The sequence below is a fragment of the Apiospora hydei genome (genome assembly GCF_038363865.1).
Source record: "Apiospora hydei strain CBS 114990 chromosome Unknown utg000008l_segment0_segment0, whole genome shotgun sequence".
Lineage (NCBI taxonomy): Eukaryota > Fungi > Ascomycota > Sordariomycetes > Amphisphaeriales > Apiosporaceae > Apiospora > Apiospora hydei.
The window spans coordinates 1,484,489-1,501,021 of record NW_027117367.1 but is presented as its reverse complement, the minus strand read 5'-3'; the positions used below and the strand labels follow the sequence as shown (position 1 = coordinate 1,501,021).

Sequence of the window (16,533 nt, the reverse complement as noted above, 5' to 3'; positions counted from 1 at the left end):
TACCATGGTCAAGTCAGGAGAAAGTATTGGGCAAGCAGTCGAGAAACTGCGAGGTTCACTTCAGTTCCAGCTACTGATGGTCGTCCTTCTTTTCCATACACTGGTTCTTTCGTCGAGAAATTCGGGGGCTGTAGGCGAATGCCCTTGTCTCTTCGGGTTGGTGAGTGGTCAAGCGAGTGCTGCTTACGTGCACACTGATGATGACACCCATGAAGCGATGTTTCCGGACACACATAGCTCATATACCATGAGTAATACCAACTTTTGTTGTCGCCGATCTTTCGGTGGCCCTCTGTCGTTTTTGGAACTACATCGGTCATAATCTCCGGAAAGGGGAACAGAATAAGCTGGGATAACTTACAAACCTGGGTTTATCGCTAGATCTTGTTGGTCAGACCTTCAAAGTGGCTATGCACAAAGGCCATCTTTTCAAGACGTTCCAATAGCCATCCTAAGGGCCACGGGCAATATTTACAGTTTGATGTTAATCCGTACTCCATAGGCAAGCAGAGATGGTTTGGTGCATTACTGACTGCGGACAGACAAACACTGGATGTGACACGTTAACAATATATCCAAAAGGATGGTAGATTTAGGAGTATGTAGGCAGCTTCCAGGAATTCCGCTTACAATACAAATAGGGTTTATCGAGTGATGCTCGCAGACTGAAGAGAGTGTGAAGATAGCTTGGGACGTCCATAACTTTCCCCTTATCCCTCTTGGGTATGCACTCGAGTAGATTGGTCCAACGTGATGTGATGCAACTTAGCAACAGAATATGAGGCCCAGATGTGTGCTTCATATGGGCGAATGCGGAATGACACGGCAGTTGTTCATTTTGTCAAAAGTACCTGAAGAAGACGTGTGGTAGTCATATCGAGTCACACGTAGTCAGACGGATGGGGGAGCAAGTCGAAACCCACCGAAGCGCGTTCCCAGCACACTCTCTGATACGCCTTCATTGCCTCGAGCAATCAGCTCTTCCAACATCCAAACATCCATTGGAAGAACCCACTGGGCGTCTCTCGTACCTGCTCTCTCTAGCTCTCTCTGCTTGAAGTGCCCCCACCAACAAACGGCAAGAGCAGGATCCCTCTGTGGCATTAGGTAGTGTGAAGCTCCAAGTACCGCGTCAAGTAGGCAGGTGCGTGCCGAATAATCGGATTGGGTCAACTTGCTTCAAGCTGGCTTCCTTCCCTCCTGAGAGAATTGCCCAAGTAACGAACCGTCTGTTCTGTTCTGCCCGTCTGCAGTTGCTGCAGTCGCTGCATCTCCAGGCATTGAAATTGACTGTTCTTTCGTGTTTTCCAAGTCAAAAGCCCAGTTGGCTAGGTTCTAATCACACCAGCACCCTCATACAAACCCAATCACTACTTACCTACACTCACAACTCGGCCATTTACTTTCTAGGAAAGAGGGCATCTGGTCAACACGGGCAAGAAGTCTCCTCGTCTTCGACCAAGAGATAGATAGATCCCACACGTTCCACTGGGCACCTGCACCCTTCTTGGCCCCTAGACTACGACTCATCGCCAACAACTTCATCGACGCTGCTGCCAACCAACCTGTAAGTATGCCCACTCCTCCCAGATTGCTTGGAATCAATTTGTTCATCCTCGATGATTTGCAGGAACAATCTGTTTGAGGCCGCTCGCCTACTCTTGCATCTTCCTTACCCGCCCCACCAGTGTGTTCCTTGACAGCAGGAAACTTGAAGGCAGCCATGGATACATCAAAGCAGCCACAGCAGAACACCCAAGTCTACACTACTGTGGGATCAATTTACAACCCAAGTGCAGCACCGCTTCAGCCTCCCACTCGAAGAGGTAGGCCAGTCAAGTGGCCGCCGCACAACGAATTGACCACCAAATCTTCCCTCTCTGGTCTATCCCTCGCACATCAGACGCGATCCCCATCCAACGCTGCCACTGCTGGCAATCTGCTACATTACTCCCCTCTGCAGCAGAACTCGGAGCGAGCCGTCAGCCCCATAACCAGCGCTTCGGACTCCTTTGCCAGGATGTCCTTCACAGGCTCGCTATCCGCCCACGAGCCTGCCGAGAGCCACGTAAGCAGAGAGCAGGATGATGACGAGGATGATGCGGGCGAGGCGGCTGAGAAGTTGAAAGTCATGTCTGTCAAGACTTTGACAAACCTGGCTTCCTACCCAAACCCCATGCAGAAGCAGGCTCAGAAGGTACTCTCACGAGCACGTCCGACAGCCAACACCCTGGTCCCACTACGAGGGGCTCGATCAGATCCTGTGTCTGTTGCTGGCCTTCTCCAATCAGACGGCACCAGCGAGTACCCATCCAAGTCTATGACACGACCCATGTTTGACTCGATACTTTCAAATGGACCTGGAGCCCCACAGCCGTTGACAGCCGGGCCCCCAGGCCCTCGCCGATTCAGATCTTCGGCCAATGACCAAAGTTCGGGTCAAGTAGCTTCAGCATACCAGCAACCACAGGCCCAGGTTGGAGGCATCGTCACTTCACAGGTTGCAAGCCATCGACGTTCGAAGCCCTGGGGCAACGACAAGTCTACCCCGCCCCCCAGAAACGATACAGCGGTCTCTGTCAAGTCCGTCCTGAATGCAGGAGCTTCCGTTAAGGCGGCCCTCAAAGAGACGGAACGTCGCAAGATCACCGACACCTTGACTGCTGTAGAAGCAGCCAAGTACTACCCTCACAGTCTTCCATCGGACTTCGACTACTCGACCAAGGGCATTGCCCCCGAATGGCAGCATGGTTATCCTCTGAACCGATTTGGCCAGCCAAAGACCCGTTCCGAGACTCATCGGGCCAAGATCCACGAGATATGGTACGCCGGTAGTGATATGATGAGTAAGACTGTGACCGAGGCCCGCCTTGAGAAGAATCGCAAAGACCTTGAACGAACCATTGGAATCCAAAGTGAATCTCTCAGAAAGGACAGAACGAACTACTCTAAGATCACGGTCGACGAGGCAAACCGTCTACCGGCAAGCGAGCACTCGGTGCCTCTCATCAGCATGGCTTATCAGACCCTTCTAAACCATCCCGAGTTCAACAAGAACTCAAAACTCCCTAGATTCCCTGCTTTTCCTACCTACAAGTGGTGACTACGAACACTGTAGGTGCTTTGAGACGATATTGCTTGATGCAGACTGGGAGGGACTTGTAATACGAGGTTGGAACATTGCAGGACTGAATCTCGCGACTCGATTTCTGGAGATGGAGGATCGTTTTGGCCAATGCAGTGCTGTGTTGGCTTGATTGCCTTTGGTCTAATTTTTGGGAACTCGCCTCCTTTAGCGTCTCTCATGGCGGACAACAGCAACAACCTAATCCCATATTTCACGTTGTCTTGGCCACGGTAATCCACGACCGTACGTGATGATCACAGCACCTAGCCGACAAGGCGGTCGAATTTTCCAGGGAACTCGCAGTATACCGATCTTATGCATCAGATTCTGGATGTTTTCTCTCGGGAGGACTATTGCATTAGAGTCCATGGCAAAGGGAGTCAAGCCTGGCCAGAGCGGTTGATGAGCATGAGGCAGAACTTGGGGAAGCATTTTGTAGTATTTCTTCATCAGCTCAGCACTAATAGACTAAATGAGCACCTTGGACAATTCTGACATGGACGGGTTGTTTGGCCCATGTTTGCCCAACCCTACCTATATTATTTTCATCAGAGCAAGTGTACAAAATCCGAGCATAAATATGACCCTTCCTGTCTCGGGTGGGTGATGGATGTTACGATGGATGCGCGGAGTACTGTGCCAATAAGATATCCCTGTTGGCTAGCGGCGAGTTGAAGTTGACGTTAAATTTAGTGGTGCCAGAATGCGGAAAAGTGTTAGCATGACTCAGGATACCAACCCGTTTGCATGAACAAATATTGGTCAATATTACGATGTAGAAAGCTCTCAGCCTCTTAGATGTTGAAGTTGTTATTTTCAACAGCCACTGCAAGATTAGCGGTTTCAAATACAGCGCTGCGGCTCGCCGTTCATCTGAGCGGGGACCGATACGGCCACGGGATTTACCAGCACGACGCTGTCATCCATTTCATTGCGAATGCCTGCTTCGCCAACAGGGAATCCCATTCGTTCCAATCAAGGGCCAAGTTCCGGTTGAGAAACGAAAGGTCTCCCAGTCTAGGTGTGGCAATATTATGTATTGGACAATCGAGAGAGAGCATCATGGACACGGGTAAGGTCAGACTTGCCAGAGTTTTATTTCGTATCTACAACAGGACATGGATCTTCTCTTCCACGTCTTGGATCCTGACGAAATACAATAATTCAACACAATCTAGCAAAGGTTTCCCCGTTTCCCCTGCTGCTAGTTGTATTTTTCCCCACTTGACACCAGCATCTTAACAGTGTGACACAGAAATAACACAACTTCTTCAAGAATCGGTTCCTAAGATAAATCTTCTTCCAACGGCGACAAGCACAGAGAGACCCATCATGCTCTGAATTTAGGAAAAACCCAGCACCAAAAATAGTAGTCCTGCTTTACCAAGCTCCTCCAACTCTCTCGCCTGGCTTGTTATTTGTTTTGCTCGCCTGTCAGATATAATTTGAGTTTCGCATGTCGCCAAAACAACCACAATAGTGAAATCCTAGTATGTGGGAGGTTTTCATCAGAAAGAAGAAAGGTGGTGAAACAAGAATAGAGGACAGAAAAAGGAAAAATGAATACGGCCGCCGTGGGACCTCGTGATCTGCGTTCCAGCAGTTTGTGGCTGTCTAAGACATGCAAAAGGGGGATGAAAAGGAAATGGTATCGTGCCGCCAAAAATCGCCTCCCTAAGTATGTAGGTGGCATTAAATAAAAGTCTTCCAAAAGCTCTCACAGTACGTTGGGCATCGGAAGGAGGCTGTTCGCCCTGGACGGCACTCGTCCACAATAAGGCGCAACCATGAAGTCGGAAGAAGGACTAAAGGGGGTATGAGCCGCAAAGGACCGGAAACGCGAACAACGAGGGCCGAGAGGAGGATCGTAAGACATGCGAATGCGACTGGAAATCGTGTCACAGTACAGTGCTGTCCCAAACAAAGGATGAGCTCGTGCAAGCAACATCAGTTGTTCGTGAGACCCTATCGACGACGGACCGAAGGCTGGTGCTGTTTGAGCCGGCTCGTCCTCCAGCCCTCATACCATTGCTCCCGGCTCAGCTCTCGGAGCTCGCCACGCCAGTCGCCAAAGACAGCTTCCTTGAGCTTAGTAAAGTCGCAGTGCTCTTCGTTGTACGGATCGGCGAAACCCCACGGGAATCTTCGGCCAATGACACCAGGCTCATAGATATCAGGGCTGATGATGGACATGGGAATTATTCCAACTTCGTCGCTTTCCTCCACTGATGGCTTACTCTGATGTCCCGAGGCAGTAGAGTGCCGCTTCGGATTGGAGGACGACGAGCTACCCTGAATGGGGAGGCTTTCGTCATATTCACCTTCGTCACTCTCGGCTTCATTCGATGTCTTGTCGTCGTAGGCACCCTCGTCCTCATCACCCTCCTCGATCCTGCTAGAATCCGGGGTGTCATCGTCGTCAGCCTCTAGACCAAGCGGCTCCAGGGGGTCCATGTTGGATTTCTTCAGGCTCGCCATGACCGTCTTCTTGAGGACATTCATGTGGGCTGTAGTGATTGTGTCGGCCTTGGATATCACCGGGATGATGGTAGTCTTGCCCTGCAAAATACGCATGACCTGAAGATCCAAGTCTTCATCCAGCCCGCCGATGATGCGCGAGACATCTCCATTTTTTCCGCCATGGCCATTCATGGTAGAGGTCGAGTTGGCAGCAGAAATGTTGCGGTCAAGCCTTGCGGGGTCGAGGATAAGGAAGACTGCGTGGATGTGCGTATCCTGTACGCCAGGCGATCTTATCACCTTCATCTCTTCAGTAAACGTCTCCTCGAATTTGCTCTCCATGAACGCCGACATCTCCCTCAACTGTAGATCAACCACATTCTTCTCCAGACCTTCCGAATCCCATAACGTCAAACCGACTCGTTCGCCGTCTATTTCACTCTCCACGTAGTGAGGGATGAAGTTGCCTGATGAGGCACCTTTGGCAACGAACTCCTCATCGATTTCGGTAGCTCGTTGCGAGCGCTTCTTGGGTGGTAGAGCCAGGGCGGTTTTAAGAAACTCGAGAAACGACGTCTTTCCAGAGCCCCGAGTGCCAACAATCAAGATGCTAGAATATGGTGTTAGTCAAACGCAAACGATAAAGACGGCATTGCCCGGCTCGAGTATGAAGCAGGCCAAACGGGTTGTGACTTACTTGAAAGGCGTCGGATCTTTCCGTCTACGAACTCGCCTGGGACTGTTGATTGAGCTGATGGCACTGCTAGCATAGCTGTACCGGCCTCGGTGGGTCATGCTCTCCGTCCGGGCATATGGATCGACATAGTTGTTGCTGGCAGGTATCGGCGGCACCGGAGGTGCTGCCGCCGAGGAGATGGAGGGACGGCCAGGGTCCATTGATGTTCGACCAGAAGGAGGATACTGGTGCCGGAGTTGTTGCTGGTATTGTGAGGTAGGATGATATGAGTGTGGATGTGTGTGTTCTGCCCGACCTGACACTATGGCGAGAGAGTCTGGACGCATGTCGCCTCCGAATGATTGTAGTTCGGGAGGCTGTGCACCATTGTAGATATCGGGAAGGCGAGGTGGGGACTTGGGAATGGCTTCCCTTTGCTGCTGGTCCTTTTGATGCTGTTTCCGTCCTCCCTTGCCAAGGTCACCGGATTTGCTACGACGAAGTAGCATCCCGAAACTGGAGCGGCGAGGCGGCTCGCTCATAGTTATACTCTGCTGGGGTAGTGTAGGTTGTGGGGGCATGAACCTGTAAGTTTCAGCCCAGAAGCAACGTTCGGTCCTTGGTGATTTTGGAATAAAGTCGCTCGCGTAGGGCTACCTGCTTCCGCTCGATTGCACTGTACTGACGTGGAAGCCGCTTAACTGCAAGATGCGAAGGATTGATCCAGTACAATCACCGATGTTTTTAGACAATGACGAAATAGCGTGAGGGATCGCAACTCTCCTTCCTCCAGCATAAACCCTGAACGAACTGTGTCTTAGTTTCTCTCCTTTGTACCTTCTCCGTTTGCCCAGACCCCTGTTGGTGCTTTGTCAGGGCTCGTGGGTTATGCAAGCTGGAGTGTCCAAAGACGAGACAGTCCAGCTGGTGACTTGCAGAAAGTCTAAAATCTGCTCGATGAGGTTGTTTTGAGGGCAATGGCAAGCAGTAATCTGGAAGGTTAAAGCCGCCTGCAACTGGTACAAGAAACAGAAACGGTTCGCTGGGAGATGTTTGGCTGGCGCATAGGTAGGCGAAGGTCGACTCGCTAGGTGCTTCAGAAGGCTTCGGGTGTCGAGTGATGATGCCAACTACTGGAATCAACGTGAAGGTTTGTATGCGGCGATTTGCGTAAAGCTCGAAAGGCCTGGGATCTGCGTCATGTCAGTCCTGTTCAACAACGGTGATCAACAAGGGCAATGCGTGTCTCTGATGGCACACCACTAGTTTGGACGGTTGGGGCAGCTAGTTCACGATTGGTGATCTGGTGGATTGTCTCTCCCCGATCCCACTACCGTTGGATCCAGTGGTGAACCGGGTTGTCTCTCTTCTTTTCTTCTCCCGCGCCCACGCCCATTGCGCTGGTATGCGCGAGTTTGCAACGTCAACACATTCCTCCAGCAGCTCCACCCAGGATAGACGGGAGCGCGCGATGTGATCTGCTACACAAGATAGAGTGCCGTGACGCGCATCCTCTGTGGAACAGTCTACATTGCTCCTTCTTTTGCGGAGGAGTGGGATGACATGCATCTTTCGGTAGTGGGATGCAGGAAGGATGCGACCACTTTCGCGTGGCCTTGTCTACTTCCTGCGCGCATTCTCGAGGTTTGGATGACATCAAACCTTGAGAGGACTTGCCACGAGATGCACATGTCGAGATGAATTTGACATGTAGAGTCAAATTGGGAAGAGCCACGCGGCGCAGCAGCAGATGCAATGCAAACGTAGGGAAAAGAGAAACGGGTGAAGCACCAACCTTGAGAGACAGCCGCGTTTGCGCAACCTGCTGAAAGCCGAAGGGAGCGTGGGTGTGGGTTGCTGTGGACGCAGCACCGGCAAGATAGGCACCGAAGGCAAAAATGTTGTGAACCAGAGACAACGGCGGCGACGGGCGTTCGTTTACAACCGCTAGGGTTTTCGTGTGGGCAATCCGACAGAGGGAAGATCGAATTGGGAGAATCAAAAAGTCGACGGCGACGACGAGGGGGGAAAAGAAACGAACAAAATGCAGGTTTCAGATGCAAGCAGTGTGTTCCTGTCTACTACCTACATATGCAAGACCAAGACCGTAATAGCTTGCCGTCCTAACCTTAGCACGGGACCCTAGACTGGACTGGGGGTGGACGGGTTGTTTGTAGATTGCGGAGGGCCTGCGTTGAATTGGATCGACTGGGTTGCAGGTGGTCAGAACAAACAGCCCAGCAGCGAGCTTCTAGATTGAGCCAGCCCACTTACAGTCGGTTAGGCACAGTAGCAGCAGGTAGGCTGCGGTACTCAATGGGCTGATTCACCCCCGTGCGGTCGTACTTGGCCAGCGGGTAGAGAAAGAGACGAGCGAGCAGAGAGAGGTCTGTGTTGCCCTGAGACTACTGCAATCTTGCTTTGCTAGCGCAGCGAATTACTCTTTCAAAAGAGGGAAGAGAACGAATGTGGTGAAGGTAATGTGGTGTTGAATTTCGACGGTGGAGGGGGAGCAGCCAGTCTCTCTTCTTGTTGTTGTTGATGTTTTTTTTTTTGCTTTTCTACCTGAGCTCGTCAGGGAAGTTCGTCGGAGGGAGAAGGAAAAGACGAACGAATCAAATGGGCTTTCTCATCTCAACAGTTCGAAGAAAAAGGAGACAAGACTGGATGGAGTACGTATTTACGACTGGGAGCGACTCGGGTATGATGGTCCCAAACAGGCTTGGCCCAGCTTTTCGTTGGCGCCCACGTCCTTTCGTTGCACGGCTCAGACAATCGATTGGATTGGACCGTGGAAAATAAGAAATGTTCCGAAGAACGACATTCGTCCGGGGGTGTGTGCGTTTGCTTACTGTCGACGGGCACAGGACCCAGCTGCATGGTGAAACGAACCCGACCTCGACTGCACCGCGGTACGTATGCGAATGCAATACGACAACGACGACGACGGGACTGCCAAACGGACTGGACTGGCTGGATAGGGACTGGTGAGCGGTGCAAATGCAGTCTCGCAGCCACATGATGGCGACTATGACCTATGGGACCGTCTGGAGTGCTAATATTGTTTACTTTGGCGCATCCTAGCACGAGCCGGAGGGCCATTTTGGAAGCATTCCCACCACGCGACGTTGGCTGCACATCCCTGGCGTCTAAGTCGTCAGATGTTTCTCCCACGGCTAACCCTATTTTTGCAAATGGTCAACAGCGCCGATTAAACTTCGAACTCTCCCGTGGGCCGTGGCCCATGTGCAACAGATGCCACATGATGAGTGGGCATAATCAACATCAATAAGAAGATGGCTTCTTCGATTGGATAGAGCCTGTCGTCGCCAGAGGCTACCAGCGTGTACGAGCACGCAAGTAGCCGAAGCTCTCCGCGTTAGCGCTGCTGTCGAATCTACATACAGTAGTACTTGGTCGCAAAATACAACGATGTTAGATAAGTACCAAACCTATCAAAATGACCTGTTCGTCAACTCACAGTATTCTGCGGCATCCGAAGGCATACGATTTAATAAAGAAATCAGTGTCCCGGTCGTGCCCCTTTTTAAAATTGCAGGCCCCCGAGATTGGAGGAATCCACCCACCTCTCTGGAGAGAACCCACGAGGAACCCTGGACCCCTGGTCAATGCCTCTGGGAATGGGACCAATTAACGCATCTTATCGATATCCTTGTTTCACGTTTCAGAATTTCCAAGCTTTCCCATCCATCCAGCAATCAATGGGATGCGTGGATGCGCGGCTGAATCCCAACACCCGCCCTGGTGAAGCTGGTAGTAGCCCAATCAATATCAAATCACATGCGCCGCAAAATAAACATCAGCTGGGAGCATAAGCAAGGAACGGGCGGCAGCAACAAAAAGCAAATGGTACACAACAGCATCATCGTGACAGATTGACAGATGGAGTTAAAAAAAAATAAAGATAAAAACAGAACAAGAACATCTGGCCACCAAGTAGATTCATCAATGAACGAAGGGAGCACTCGGAGCAGCACTTCGGCACTCTCTGGGCACTCTGGGCACTCTGGGAACAGTCTCCATTTCATCTTAGCAAAGAACCCACTCAATTAGGTGATTGTATGGATATTGCTGGTACTGATGGTCCTGATGGTCCTGACGGTCCTGATGGTACCTGCATTAGTGCTGAATGCAGTCACCGACCCAGTCCTGCCCTGTCAATCCTTTCTCGGTGGAGCCCTCCAGAACTATAAACAGCAAATGGCCCGTCAGCAATCGCGGGCCAATCTCGTCAACATGAGCGGTGGGCCGGCATCCGAAAGAAGGATCATCGTCTGTCAAGTCGGCCTTCTGAACTTGGCCCATCAGTGACATATTATTTTATACGTAATTGCAACGCGAGCAGTTCGTACATAGGTCGATTCGATGCAAACCTGCTGCTGATATTTCGCGCATAGATCATTTTGGCCTGCGACGTGGCAGAACTGCAGTTATCCGTGTAGCCAACTAACTACAGTCCCTGTCCCTGTCCCTAGCTTTTGATGCTGGGCCAAGTGCCTGCGATAGCCTGTATCAAGCTTGTAAAGTGCGCGTCTGAAAACGGAGAGCATTTGTAGGGATGGCAGCTGTCCTGATTCTGAGTGGTATCATGCTCTCTATCGTCCGTCTTCTATCTACTATTCTATACACGCCCCTAAAAAGGCAAGCAGAAGGAACGCTTTCCCAGCCCAATCGTAATTTTAACCGTCAAACACGTCATGCTGTAACTCAAACCCCATGTCGTTGGCCATGTCCTTCATCTTGGACTCGAGGACATCCTCCATGCCGCCGCCATACCCGAGCCACTGCCGAACCTTGAACGTATAAAACGCGACATCCGTCGCCAGAAGCACCGTCCGAAACAACAGATGCCGCCAGGCGTTGGCCAGCCGCTCCTGCCACGGCAGGTTCGGGTCCTGGAACAGGCTGCGGCTCGCCCAGTTGCCCATCATCTTGATGCGGTTGACCGGGGATCCCATGAACTGGTTATTGCCCTGTACGATGCGCAGGTTGCGCCCAATAAAGATGAGCTCCTTGGGCCACTTGTCTTCGTCAGCCAGCATGTCGCGGATCCCCTGCTTCATCCGCCGCTGCATCTCAAAGTGCCGCTCGGCGGCCGTCTTGCCGTCGAGGCTCTCGATGATGCCGTTCTTAGTCTTGTTGTCACCTCCCTCGTATGGCCTGAGCAAGGTGGCGCTGGCAAAGAAGTCCGGTGCCTTGATGCCCCATTGCTTGCTGACCTCGGCAATCGTGTCGTTGTCGAAGGTCATGAGCGACTTCCAGAATAGACTATACTGGTGTCTGAAATCCGGCGACATGTAGACGTAAAGCCCGTGATCGATGAGGACTACCTCGGCGTGACCCGACGGTAGGCGCCGGATGAAGATGTTGCCTGGGTGAGGATCGCAATGTACGACGCCCCACTTGAAAATCTGCGCGGAGAAAAGATCGACTATCGTGGTCATCACCTCCTTGCTCGTCAGCCCAAGCCCGCCCTTGTTGTTACGTCCTCGCCAAGTCTCACGGTCGGGCTTGAGATTCGTCATTCCCGGGTTTTCGTGTAGCTGTTTCCGGACGAGGTCCATATTGGGTGGACCAAGTTTCTCTCCATGCACACCAGGAGATCCCATGCCGTGGCCGCCTATCCAGCGGCCAGTAGTTGCCTCCTTATCCCACAGACGCACGCCTTCTATCCATTCCGTCACCAGAATCCTTCGTGTTGTGAATTCGGGGTAGACTGTTGGGACATAGACTCTGCCCCTTTAGACTTGGCTCCGAGTTGATCAGCTTTCGCATGGTCTCGGAGTTCCGCGCTTCACTCTCGAAATCTGTTTCGAGTTGAAGACGCTCCGTGATGAACGGAACCACACTACCAAGAGGTAGGTCGAACCACCATGAGTAGACTCCCATCACTACCCTGCGCTAAGTCAGCCTTTTACCCTGCATGAATAGGGTACCCGAGAGTTCTCCTTACTTGAATGCCCATAAATCCCACCCTATTTGCTTGGCGATCTCAGGCTTTTGTATCTTGATGGCAATTTCTCGTCCATCTGGCAGCCTTGCCCAATGGACCTGTGCAACACTGGCACTTGCTCGTGCTTTCTTCTCCATCAAGCCTTTGCCGTCTTCGCCCGTGAAGCTGACGCCGAAAACCTCTTCTGCGCTTCTGCCGCCAAATTCCTCTCGTATCACCTTTTGCACACCCTCCCACGAACCCTGTGGCGCATCGTCAAACATGCGGGCAAACATCTTTTGAAACTCGGGCGGCAACACAGCACTCTGCATAGCAATTGCCTGGCCGATCTTGAGGTATAAGCCGCCATTGTGCCGCAGCAGCTCGAAGAGTCGCTCCGCGCTGCGCCGGTGGAGGTCCTCGATGGTGCCGACAAAGGGGCGCGCGCGGAAGTTGATCTTGTAGTCGAAAGCAACGAACAGACCGTTCCCGAACGTGAGGAGCGAGCGACTGATGCCCGCGGCGAAGGCGACGCGGTCGACGAGGTAGAAGGTGCCGCCCACGGTGGCCAGGATCACGAAGCGCCGGAGCCATTTCCGGCCGCGCTTGAACTCGCGCGCGGCTTTCGGTGCCCCCAGCGACTCGGGCGAGGGCGGTCGGAGTGGCTGGAACTGACCGCCATTGTCGCTGCGTGTCGATGCTTGCCGGCGGGCATTTTGTACACTTCGTAGCAGGGGGCAGGTGGTGGTGTTGCGCCCTCGAGACGTGGTGGCGGCCTGTGACAGCCAATTATGCGATGACGTCGTTGAACATTTCGACAGCGGGCGTCTGCCGAGACCAGCTATGCTTGCACGAAACATACCTTGGTATCTGTTGGCGGCCAACGGGAAAGACTGCAAAAGATTTGATGGTAATTTGTCCGTGAGAGAAGCCCTACATCATTGTACATCTGCTGCAGGAAGAAGGGAAAAAAAAGTCGAAAGTCGAATGTTGATGACGAACTCTGTTCTTGGTCTCGTGCCTAACCTACGGTCTAGCCCGGGGAATTTGGCTCGGACTTGACTTTAGCTTAGGCCGACCGAGCTGACTAACCCCATTCTATCGGAACCGATCTCAGCCCCGGCTCGAACCGGACTTCGGTAGAAAAAAGCACCATTGGCCAAGTTGGATTCGAGGCCACAAAGCTTGAAGTTCTGGTAATGGCCCTTGCCCCCGTATGGGGCTTCGGGAAATTCTTTATCTTATCTGTTGACCACGTGCTGTACGTAACCAAACACCTCTTGAGTAAAACACCACGGCTGAGGTTCCTGGCCTGCGCTCGAAGACGACTTCGGATTTCGTCATTTGGCTGTTTGGTTTGGATGTCACGTGGATGTATTATGGTCATCAATTCCGTTAAAAGCAGGTAGCTCGCATAGACGTGTGGCCCTGATATTACGGATCCCGTGACGATTAGTATCAGGATTGCGCTTGACCCTGGCGCAGCTCCTCTATAATGAGCAGATCATATGTCTGACCTGCACCTCTTCAGACTTGGGATGCTGAGCATCCGACGATCGTGTTAAAGAGTTGCGAGTCGCTCTCTCTGCTCTTACAAATGGGCGATACCTACGACACGTTGCGCGTCCACCTCTATTGGTGTTCCCGATTTACATCGAAGGCCTGTCACAAACAACGAGGGGCTAGCAGGCTGGGATCCGGTGCATAATATCCGGAGAACGGCCATTTGTGTCAGACGCTCATTTCGAAGGCATCTTAGGTCATACTGTAAGCCCGCCCACTCGCCCACTAGCCCACAATACGTTTCGCGTACAGCAGGAGCCGGAGCGTTGCCGAATAGGGACAGCTGGCGGGTTGCCCTATATTGAGTTAATATAGACTACAAAATTGCTTGATTGGCAGCTGTTGGTTGCAGTAGGGATGGGGCGGCGTCACCGTGTCACCTCGGTTTCCACATGCAAGTCTTAACTCTGCCTCAGACCGTTTCCGAATGAGCTGAAGTTCGGTGATCTCTGCGACGCTAGAAAAACTAGGGCCCGAGTCTTGGACCCGAGTCTTGGAACGCCTGGTCCGAACCGTGCCCAGTGCTCGATAGTCATTATCGTCGGATCGTGGAGCTACCTACCAGCGTGAAAACAGTATATCAATAGCAGGCCGCTTGGAAAGTTTCCTCTTATGCATATAGGAAGGTTGGATTAGCTGAGAAGGCGACCGTTCACGAGTCATTCGACAACATCGACGCATCCCGCAGGGCTAGAGCTGCAAGTGGCCGGATAATACGGAGTCCTGGGGCGCAGCATACAGTTGGTTCGCCTGGTGTCGGCGGGATCCTCTCCCAGGCTGTCAGTTGGCAATTTACACATTCAGCCCTTTTCGCGGGGGAACCCGGCTGCAAGTACGAAGAACACTGACTCAAAGTGCCCGGGCAATGCCACATTCCGAACAAAAAATTGCCGGTGAGGGCAGGAAGGTTGGCCGGTTGGGACAAGAAATGGCAGCCCAACGGCTACTATTGTAGCAGATGGTTGTCCATTGACCGCGCCACTAGCCTACCTGGCAGACCTATGCTCAACTCTCTTGATTTAGGCCGAGTAGTGAATACGAGGCTCAATAGGGTGTCAAACATAGGTTGTATGCTATGCACGAAAAGGCGCGGTTTTCGTGAGCTATAATCGTGACCTGATCCCCATGACACCACGTGCGGCCGGATGCATACATGTATCTCGTACTTCTTTCGAATTTAGCCTAGAGGCATGGGCCTATGGGATGTCGGTACCGGTTTTGTGATTGGGGATGCACCAGATCCTGTTTTCCGGGCATTGCACTCATTGGAAGGCAAGGAGGACAACGCCAACATTGCGAAACATAATATCGAATAAAACATTGTCGAGCCCTAATGAACCTTGGGGCCGTTGGTGTCGAAATTGGCCATTGTACTCGTAACACTGGCGCAACAGGAACGGCGGCGCCGTCGAACCTCAACTTTAAGCTAACAGGGCACTTTGAGTTGCCTTCCGTTGACACTGCCGTTACCGCCCGACCTGGCAAGCTGTTAGGTGAATCGGGAGATTCAAGCACCTCTGCTGGCGCACAACGTATGAGGTGCGTCTGGGGCTCAATCAAAACATTCTCAAATTCTTCCCAGATTAGAGTTTTTGACCGATTGTTGATCTCTCTGGCTTCGTCCTCTTCTTTCCTGTAACAGGTAGGCAGTGCGAGAGATCTCTATGCATTCTACAAACAAAGTAAACCAGGCAGCCAGCCAGGGGCATGTACCGCTACCTCCTGGGCCTTGCTCGTCGCGTAGAGTTTACCTAGGGTGATTCTTCCGCCAGCAAGGTTGATGTGTGTGGGTGTGGGTGTACTCTTTCAGGAGGCAGGTTGAGATATGACGGGACATTGAACCACCCACCTCACCTTGATTCAAGTGCATAAAGCAGTATGTCATCGCACACGGTGGTGAATCAAATCGGAAGCAGGACAAGCCTATCAGCAAGCCCAAGGAGTATACGCCAGAAACGCAGGACGAAAAAGGGCAGCTATGTCTGCCTCGATCAAATAATACATCTGCTGTCTGATGTATGCACATAGCCACACTCGAGCGCAAGCGACTCGGGCGATTCCATGGCCTCTTGCATCGTTCTCATGCATTAGCAAGCCCACTGTGCCCACCGTAATGGAAGCGATCAGGGGTGGGGACAGCGATAGACCTGCCTGGCTCGTCAGAAGGAGAACATTGGGGTCCCCACTAGGCCAGGTACCCAGTCAAACTGATACTGATTTGGGTCTGGCCTGGGCATCCCCTTGGCGCCCATTCACACACGCAACGACGCCTACTGACCCTCGGGGGGACTGTTCCCCCCCATCCCCCAATCTGGCTCTCTCCAATATTCCCAGACCAATCTAAACCGGCCTGCTCTGCTTCAATGCTTCTATTCCCCTTCATTTTAGTCGCTCATTCAAACATCGCACCTCGTCACCCAGACCAGTCCTTGAACCTGACTTGACTAAAGGGCTGGCACTGCCACATTCCTAGGCGTAACCAGTCCGCCACCCTTTCAGTCTCGCCCGCCCAGCTCTGTTTCATCTCCCAGACTTCCAACGTGCACTGCACATACACACGTCCACACACTCACCCACACTCATTCTCATTTCTTCATTGCCTAGAAGTCCTACTCGAAACCTTTCCGGCCTTTGATCGATCGGTCGTCGCAGGGCTTGTTCTTGCGGTATTGCGACTCCAAGTAGTACGGGTCGAAATTTAGGGTTGGGAAAAGTGCTGGATCACGTCGACTATCGGAAACCTACGACGCCCGA

At 52.2% G+C, this 16,533-nt stretch overlaps 3 protein-coding genes across 3 annotated transcripts; 1 reads left to right on the top strand and 2 right to left on the bottom strand.

The window, feature by feature from the left end:
- Positions 1-1,723: 1,723 nt before the first annotated feature.
- Positions 1,724-3,103, top strand: PG997_011053 (uncharacterized protein; the record flags this gene model as incomplete). Its single annotated transcript, XM_066815368.1, has 1 exon — positions 1,724-3,103. One exon carries the CDS (start codon positions 1,724-1,726, stop codon positions 3,101-3,103), a length of 1,380 nt encoding a protein of 459 aa, XP_066664658.1.
- A 1,989-nt stretch (positions 3,104-5,092) lies between these two features.
- On the bottom strand, positions 5,093-6,805 carry PG997_011052 (uncharacterized protein; the record flags this gene model as incomplete). Its single annotated transcript, XM_066815367.1, has 3 exons — positions 5,093-6,197; positions 6,285-6,526; positions 6,587-6,805. 3 exons carry the CDS (start codon positions 6,803-6,805, stop codon positions 5,093-5,095), a joined length of 1,566 nt encoding a protein of 521 aa, XP_066664657.1.
- A 4,158-nt stretch (positions 6,806-10,963) lies between these two features.
- Positions 10,964-13,076, bottom strand: PG997_011051 (uncharacterized protein; the record flags this gene model as incomplete). The annotated part of the gene is made up of 3 exons (XM_066815366.1): positions 10,964-11,904; positions 11,969-12,180; positions 12,238-13,076. 3 exons carry the CDS (start codon positions 13,074-13,076, stop codon positions 10,964-10,966), a joined length of 1,992 nt encoding a protein of 663 aa, XP_066664656.1.
- Between the last annotated feature and the right edge of the window lie 3,457 nt (positions 13,077-16,533).